The 8,907-nt window shown below is 39.3% G+C and overlaps 1 protein-coding gene across 1 annotated transcript; it reads right to left on the bottom strand.

Annotated features, from left to right (window-relative positions):
• Nucleotides 1-1,292: 1,292 nt before the first annotated feature.
• Nucleotides 1,293-8,271, bottom strand: LOC116190772 (dihydroxy-acid dehydratase, chloroplastic). Its single transcript, XM_031520181.1, has 14 exons — nucleotides 7,638-8,271; nucleotides 7,083-7,154; nucleotides 6,891-6,938; nucleotides 6,327-6,481; nucleotides 5,987-6,181; nucleotides 5,778-5,889; nucleotides 5,607-5,676; nucleotides 5,226-5,284; nucleotides 5,013-5,136; nucleotides 4,819-4,889; nucleotides 4,422-4,523; nucleotides 2,899-2,979; nucleotides 2,156-2,314; nucleotides 1,293-1,618 (listed from the first exon to the last, which is right to left on the bottom strand). Exons 1-14 carry the CDS (start codon nucleotides 8,265-8,267, stop codon nucleotides 1,568-1,570), a joined length of 1,929 nt encoding a protein of 642 aa, XP_031376041.1. The 5' UTR covers nucleotides 8,268-8,271; the 3' UTR covers nucleotides 1,293-1,567.
• Between the last annotated feature and the right edge of the window lie 636 nt (nucleotides 8,272-8,907).

Here is an 8,907-nt window from a genome sequence, read left to right as displayed (position 1 = left end):
TGAAAAAAAAATCCATACTAAAAGAGCTTTACCCTTTAGTGAGTCAACTAGGTTCAAATTGGATTAGTCGGGACCTATGGGACCAACAAAAAAAATCTTTCGCACGACCCAAAACTTTTATGAACATACATCCTCTAGTGGTTGTGAGTATGCATAAGTTTAAGTCGATTTCCCAAGCGCGAACGGGAGATGTTGGAAATTCGGGCCTTCCCAAGTATGTGAGGTTCCTGTGCTGTGGATAGCTTCGGTCTTTGCTTGATCGTGTAGCAAAGATCCACTGTTGGATTATTTCCCATTTGTTTTCTTTTTGTTTAACGGGATAATTGGAAACCCGACGGGTTGTAATTTAGGTACGTTGTTGATTCCATTAATTACTCACTTTCCATAGTTACTGACCTAAGTATAGGAGAGGAAAATCAAAATTCCCTCTCGATTCTCCCTTCATGCAGGTAATCGTGGCCAATCAAGGAAAGCACGAGGATGGCCGATTTGGAGAAGATTCTGGTTGGCTTATGAATCGAGACATAATTAAGAACACCTGTTCCATTCACGTGGACATCCTGCAAATCATTAACCCAGTAATAACAGTGGTTTGGACATCCTGGAGATCATTAACCCCGCAAGATCAGTGGTTTGATTATCGCTTCCACGCTTAATTTTCCATCACTGTCAATTTACAAAGGTTGTTTATTTCAGTCAATTGCCGTAGAATTCCCAATAAAATTTGGCGAAAGTTAAAAAGAATAAACCATTACTCCCCTTCCAGTTCTTGACTAAGAATCGCAAGATGGGGGCAAAAGAGTTTACGCACCTAGTAAGAATCAAGGGTTTGCCTGGTCAATCAATATTGACATTGCTCAGAATCGCAAGAGGAATAACAAACAGTTTACGCACGTAGTAAGAATCGAGGTTTGGCCTGCTCAATCAATTCTGTCATTGCTCTTTGATTCCTACATGATTTTTGGCAAAAGCAAAATCCCACAGGAATCTGACTCGGATTCCTGTTGGATTCCCCTTTTTCACATTTTTGATAATGTCTCCTTTTCAACTTAGAGGAAGAACGATGTCATAGCGAGCATCAATGACCAAGATCTAATCAAAGAGCAAACAAACTACAAGCAATAGGAATAAACTGGTTGCAGTTTATGAAGGAAGCAATTTCCACCGCTCAGTTCAGATCTGAGTTTTAAGCGCTGGCACAGGCTAGGGCTTTGAATCAAAGCGTGTCATGTTCTAAGCAGTTCGATATTTCAAGTTTTCAACTCTTCATATCGATCTTTGCTCCTGAGCCCTACTTAGTAGACCACCAACCTTCCGATTGATTTTCAATAAAATGCATACACAATTTGGTCCATTGATACAAAACCCAGACAAGCAAGAAGTAAATTGACAAAAAATTTACTCGTCCTCGGATACCAAATGAATAAACTAATCTAAAACTGGTAGAATACATACTAAGCCAAAGCATAACCCTAAAGAAGCAAAAACCTGCCCCGGATCAATAATCCTCAACATGCCGCTGATTCATGCTTGCTCTACAGTGAAAGTAACCTGCTTCCTCGATCAGTTATTCATCCGTCACGCACCCGTTTGAAGCTGATTTCACGCACTTGATATACTGACAAATCAAAAGTGTACCGAAGCAGCTTCCAGTTAGTACTACCAACAAATTGTTTTTCCTGTTTTTTGTTGTTCCTAAAAAGAGTAACACTTAAGAAATGCAGGCTTGATACGATAATTTTCATTTCTTTCTAACTCATTTTAGAAAAGCTCCGTAAACAAAATCAAGCAACTCTGCCAACATAAAGACAATCTTTTGATTCAACAAAATGCATAAACCATTTTTATCCAAAAGAAAAAACCATAAGCCATCGGAGTGTCCCCAAACTTAATAGGGCCTTAAATACAACCATTAGCCTTCATTGGAAGAGGATCAAAATCTTGAGGGGAGCAAGTCTTAGTACATCAACAAGACTTAAATATCACAAAACAGTAACAGACAGAATGAATAAACCAAGAAAGGGTTTACCTAGATGAACACAACTTGTTCTGATACCATAATAACTGACTACTGAAGCTAAACTTGGCGAGAATGTACATTCTCGGTTTGTATAATGCTTTAGATTAAAGATTGTACTTTCATAGACATACTTACCTTAAAGAGAACTCCTTGACTAGCTTTATAGGGTGGTGGGGTCCACTTCTTCCTCCGGTATTCCATCTCCTGCTGGATCAGTTGGACATCTATCCTCCTCTTTTGGACATCGATGGTGATTATGTCCCCATTCTTTATGAGACCTATGGGGCCGCCCTCCTGCAAGAGAAAATTCATATTGAAAATGAATCAGTTATTAATTCATGAGGGGCAACGTCTAATAGACAATTCCTTTTTTCTTTGTGAGTTTCGGGAATCCCCATTCATAGGCCCGAGATCCCTGCTATGAATGGAAAGGTTCGAATGATCAACTGATGTAACAAAACATGACTGATCACTGTTTTTCACAGTTGCCCAATTGAGATTCAAATCATGATTGAAATCTTCAGTTTGTTAATTGAGAATCACATCTAAACGGTTTCCCAACATTAATTGGACTTATGTGCAGAGTATATACAACTTCTAATATGTGTACTACAATAGAATTTAAATAAACAGCTAAAAAAATTACAGAAATGGGACGGTAGATTGAACTAATAGGTTTAAATTCTACCTTTTGCATGGACAGGAATAATGTTCTCAGAAGATTGTTTTGAATAAAGAAAAAAAAATTAACAGCGTTTCATTGGCTTCAATCTATCCTATGTAATTCCATCATTTTTCTTAGGGTGAGTGACAGGGGCATGGCCAGGGTGTGAAGGCCCGGGGGAGTGGGGGAAGGAGAAAGAAAAAGTCAATTGTACCTGAGCTTCTGGGCAAATGTGTCCAACAACAAATCCATGTGAACCGCCTGAGAACCTACCATCTGTAAGCAATGCAACCTCCTGCAAATTTCAAACCATAAAAGATGCGGAGTTAGCACAGTAGTTCAGTTCTTGAGTATGCATTTTAAAATAAACAGGTCTCAAATTAACAAGAGGTGCCGGAATAGTAGTAGTAATAGAGCCACCTGCAATTAAGTTTAGAGTAAAGTACACGGAAAAATCATAAACTTTTACAACTCAACTCTATTCTTCCACAAATTCAATATTACACTCATTACTTTTTTGTCTTTTTCTTTCTTTTTATAATAATATCTCACTCATTTTTTTCTAACTATTTTTATAATCAATTTTATAATAATAAATTCCATTTCTACTTTACATCGATATATACATACACATATATATTCTCACACATCCATATATTTTTCTACATTTGTAATAATTATTTTGTCTTTTTTTATTCCCCAAAATTGAGTTGAATTGAGTTAAAATCTCAACTTAAAAACCAAACACACCATTAATTTTTTTCCCTTAAATCTACCATAAATTGCAACCCCCCCCCCCCCCCCCCCCCATACCCATACCATTCGATTACTGTTTTTGGTATGTGGCATATATGCTGACATGATGCAGTCAAATCATCAAATTAATAAAATCTTTTAGAAACAAAAGTATAAATTAGAACATAAAAACTAGAAAAAAAATAAATTAAAATTAGAAAAAGGGGCCGGGTGCTGCCCAGGGTGGGGCCCGGGGGCCTCAATGGTGGCCACCATCCCCGCGGCTAAGGCCAGCAGTGGCCTCAGCCTAGGTGGTGGTGGCTGCCGGCAAGGCCCCTGAGAAAGCATCAAACCCGTTGTTTATATAATATTGTTCTTAGTTAATATTACTTTTTTGAATTTTCTTTTTTTATGAAATTTGATGGAGTGGCTCTTGTAATATCAGCAAATTTGACTCATGGCAGTCCCACATTATTAAAGAGTAATCTTGAAATCATGGTAGATCTAATACAAACATGAAAACTTGTGATTTACAAATATAAGGAAATAATTAACGGTAGAATCGACCCAAAAAAGTGGGGGGAAAAAAGGAAGGAAGGAAGTCGGTATGTTTTGTGTCATTTACCCTTAAACTAGTCTTTTGACCCGCACAACGCACGGATGGTTGTATTTTCGGGAGACGTGTAAGCAAGGTTGTAAATTTATTGGATAAATTTTTTGGGAAATTCAAAATTCATTAATGACGTTACTCAATAGTGCTTTCTAGAGAAAGAAAAAGATAAGGGTAAAAATTAAAAGGTCAATGTAGGAACATGAATGGACGATAAACGCTCAGCTCCTTATTTACCTAGAATGCCTACTTGGAAGCTCCTCAACAAATGAATCGGAGGCTCTCGATGAAAGTACTTTAAATTACTCTATATATAGATTTAGCATTTATAGTCTCACAAAGAATTAGACAATATCATAATATTTGTTTTTATTAAACAGAAGTGGATGTACCTTCCCAAGACCTGCCCCCATTATTGCACTGGTGGGAGTCAACATTTCTGGCATACCGGGTCCACCTTTAGGCCCTTCTCCTCTAATAACAACTACTTTTCCCTTTAACACAGCCCAAAGAAAGTATTAACAAAAATAAATCAATGAATCCTATTGTAGCTCATGAATGCTGAAGACCTTTAAAATGAATTTTGAGATCTTAGATTATCAAGCTGCAGGTCTAATGACTTCGAAACATAAGTTATCCAATGACACAAAAACTCCCCCTCCTTTTCCCATGAATTTTGAAACAAATTGCTTATAAGAATTAATGGACTACAATTCAGGATAATAAAATTCTGTCATTAAAAAATTAACAATACAGTGGCAGACAAAAGAATGGTCTTATATCTTATACCTTAAAACTTTTAGGATCTTCTGAAATAGCTGCGATCATAGATTCTTCTCCTTCAAAGACAAGTGCAGGACCTGCAGTAAACTTCAGCTTCAGACTTTCCATGCAGTCAATAAATCAAGCATGCAGCAGAAGGAAGGGAGAGGGAGAGAGAGAGAGAGGGTGGGAATGAAACCAGGACAAGAGAAAAACAGCACCAGAAAAATATAGGCCCTCTTTCCCAGTAATCTTTGCCACAGAACCCTCAGGAGCAACATTTCCGTATAAAATCTGAATGTGGGCGGTTTTCTTAATCGGGTTGTCCACAGGTCTAATTATATCCTGAAACAAGCGACAAATATGTACAATTAATCAACTGTGTCACTTATATCCATCAACAGGAAAAACGTAGGTGCTAGACAAGACCTTACCTGCCCTGCTGCCAATGAAGGAGCAGCTATTGCATTTTCAGCCAGTGTTTTCCCCGTGACTAGACAAAAACACATACATATCAGTAAGATATTATCCCACAGAATCATTCTTTATAGCCAAACAAAAGCTCAGAGTGATAGAGGCTTGGGCTTATGGGTTCATGGCTCCAACATGGTATTATTAAAGGTACAAATTAGACATATCATCCCTATTTCAGTCCAGTTAACCAAAGAATAGGCTAATTCTGAGAATCAACTTGTCCAGCTCTGGCCGGTCTATACCAAGTTATCAACTCAGCTGTCTGTCTTCGAAGGCTGCAGTTGGTTCTGATAATAATGCCACCAAACCACCAATAGTTAATCTCTTAAAGGTTTAGATACCTGTGATACAATCCCCGTCCAAATACCCAAGCTCCAAGAGGTACCTAATGACTGCAGGTGTTCCTCCGATCTACAAGAGCATGGCTTCATGTTTTACCATTCATAAAGAATATGGGGGTTTGTGATAATTTATGAAATTGCAACAAAACATTAATTGCCATGAATACACACCTTGTGCATGTCCTCCATGACATACTTTCCACTGGGCTTAAGATCAGCCAGAAATGGAACTTTGTCACTAACCTTCTGAAAATCATCAAGAGTCAACTTTATCCCAACAGACCTACAAATAGTCAGAGGCCATGAGCTATTTCCACATGGAAAAAGAAAAATAATCAGAGAGGAGAATGAAGGAAAGATATTGCACAAGAAGTCCGCACCTTGCAATTGCAATCAAGTGCAAAACGGCATTAGTGGATCCACCAAGTGCCATAACTATGACCATGGCATTACGCAGTGATCTCTCAGTAATAATGTCTCTTGGCTTCAGATCCATCTTCAATAATTCTAGAAGGTGTTTCCCAGCCAAATGACACTCTAGCAACTTCATTGGATCTTCAGCAGGTATAGACGAGCTTCGAGAAAGGAGGTTGAAAAAGAAAGAATGTATAAGATAACGGGTTTCGAAGTGCAAATCCAAGTGCTCTGATTACAAATTGGCATCAGACACGTATATTATAGTCCACTCTCAGATAATGCACGGATAAGAACATATTAAACCTGCCGGGGAGAGACATTCCCATAGCTTCAATAGCAGAAGCCATTGTATTAGCAGTGTACATTCCACCACAAGCTCCTGCTCCGGGACAGGAGTTTAGAAGAACATTCCTCCTATGCTCATCACTTATGGCACCGCTTACATACTCTCCATAGACCTAAAGCAAAAAGGTACAAAGCTGACATTCTGTTCAAACCAAGGATACATATGAAGACCTGCATAGCAAACTAAATTATACATCCAAGAAATTACATACGCATAGGTATTTACAGCATCTTTATCTTAACATTGTGTAACTAAACACACAACACAACTTGTTCCTTCCTCATAACTGCTAGTATACAACGAAAACATGCAACTTAATTATTACCAGTAAAATTATGGGGAATCAGAAACCTAATCTGCTGCCGATCAAAGAGGCATACGAAGAAAAACAGTGCATTGTCAGTGGAAGATATAGAAGACCCAAAATCAGACGTGAAATGAAAATCCTAACCCATGAAGAAGCATGGAAGAGATCTCACCTGAAAGGCCTAACCCATGAAGAAGCATGGAAGAGCTCTCACCTGAAAGGCTGATACTATATCGTAAGTATGACCTTGAAAATGACCTGGCTGCAGAAGAAAATTTACTAAGAGAATTAGCATATCCTCAGATCATGAGCAACTAACTAGCATTCAGAAAGAAGATCTACTATTATTGTAGCACGACTTCAAAATAATTAAAAAGAAGAAGAAGAAGGAAAAAAAAAATCATACCTTGATCGTTCCACCATAAACCATAATACTCGGTCTATTGAGGCGTCCCATCGCCATTATCGTACCAGGCATCTACATGAATTGACGAAGCAGTTGTAATATGTCGTAATAGGCCACTCTTATAATCCAATAATATACATTGAGGGCACTTGGTCCAGTGACCCATTTACGGCACCGGAATTGAAAGGGATCACAATTTCATAATATTACAATTTGAGTTTTATCCAATCTTGATTCTTATGTCAGTATTGCACAGCAAATGGGGCCTCTAGCGAATGAAGCTAGATGACCTCCCAATAGACATCTTCACGGTGCGGACGAAAGACCACGCACATGATTAAACATAACAAAAAGGGAACCAAAACCAAGTACCAAAAAAGAAGATAAAAAAGTTCGCATTTTCATTTTGCAAAAACGAAATTTGGCATTCAGATTATGTCTTCCAATGAAAAGTTATCAGACACTATTAAGTAGTAGAAGAGATACCGCATCTACTGACTTACCAAGAAAAAAGAGAGACAAAACATGGCAGGCAGACAGGGATATGAAGCTTACGTTCTTGTCACAACCGGGAATGGAGATGTTCCCGTCATACCACTGAGCAGACATGACAGTCTCGATGCTGTCGGCGATCAAGTCCCTCGACTGCAGGCTGAAGCACATCCCCCGAGTGCCCATGGAAATGGCGTCACTCACGCCGACCGTGTTGAACCTAAATCCCACCATGCCCGCCTCCCGAACGCCATCCTTAACCGCCTCTGACAGCCCCAGCAGGTGCATGTTGCAGGTGTTGCCCTCGTACCAGACGGAGGCGATCCCAATTTGGGGCTTCGACAATTCGTCGTCGGAGAGCCCGACACCGTGGAGGATGGCCTGGGAACCGCCCTGGGACTTGGGCTCCGTTATGCGGGAGCTGTACTTGTTCAGTTTGACTCCGGCGGCTGCAGCATCCTCCGATGGGGGTGACACGGCGACGGAGGCGCGAGGAGGGAGGCGCACGGGCCTCCTCCGATTGGAGTAGGCGGAGATGTGGCTAATAGGAGCCGCGTGAGGGGAGATGAGAGTCGCTTGCATTGTTAGGCGTCCAGAGAGAGAGAGATTAGGGTTTTTGCAGAGGGAGTGAGTGAGGTGGGGGTTGGTGGAGACGGCGGTGGGGTTTTGGGACGTTGGTTGGGATGTTCCCATTTTTTTTCATTATCCGAACCCTATAATGGAAGGTACACGTTTTAAAATTTTGAAATGGGAACCTATTTTATTAAATCCTAGAATCAGAACCTACTTGAAATTTATTTATATCACAGGTTTCGGTACTCTATTAAACCTATAAAGTTTTTTTATCTTGCTCAATAAAATCGAAAATGTATCATTCATAATTAGTAATAACGCAAAACAAAATATCAAAATACATTTAGATTTTTTTTTAAATTAGTGACTATATTTTTAAATATAGAAATATCTAAATATATATTATTGGAGAAAATATTATCCGAATCCAAGTATCGATTCCGGTTCCGATTTTAAGCACTCTATATGCAAGAATCGGAACTGGAACTGTTTTCACCGGTTTTGTATTTTCATATTCTCCACCCACGCTATTTTCAATACGAGCTACCCGGACTTTATTCTATAGGGTAGGTTCCGATTGATTCCGGGTATATCCGGTATTCTTGCACATCCCTAGATGTTAGGAGTCGACACTAGAAATGGCAGCTGATACTAAAAGAAAGGAGTTGAGACTGAACTGATGATGAGTGATTGAGCTGTTGAGAGGATGGGAAAGGTACGAGCATTTACAAATACAAGCAGGTTTTGGCCGTTAGTGGCA

Source organism: Punica granatum, chromosome 1 (assembly GCF_007655135.1).
Source record: "Punica granatum isolate Tunisia-2019 chromosome 1, ASM765513v2, whole genome shotgun sequence".
Classification (NCBI taxonomy): domain Eukaryota; kingdom Viridiplantae; phylum Streptophyta; class Magnoliopsida; order Myrtales; family Lythraceae; genus Punica; species Punica granatum.
The sequence above is the reverse complement of the archived record's forward strand: the minus strand, read 5'-3'. Positions and strand labels throughout refer to the sequence as shown.

Coding starts and splice junctions, on each gene's coding strand:
- LOC116190772 (XM_031520181.1), bottom strand. CDS start 8,267: ATGGGAACATCCCAACCAACGTCCCAAAACCCCACCGCCGTCTCCACC. Junction 2,980..4,421: donor TGGGGGCAGGTCTTGGGAAG/GTACATCCACTT, acceptor TGAAATTTGCAG/GAGGTTGCATTGCTTACAGA. Junction 2,315..2,898: donor ACATTTGCCCAGAAGCTCAG/GTACAATTGACT, acceptor TTTCTCTTGCAG/GAGGGCGGCCCCATAGGTCT.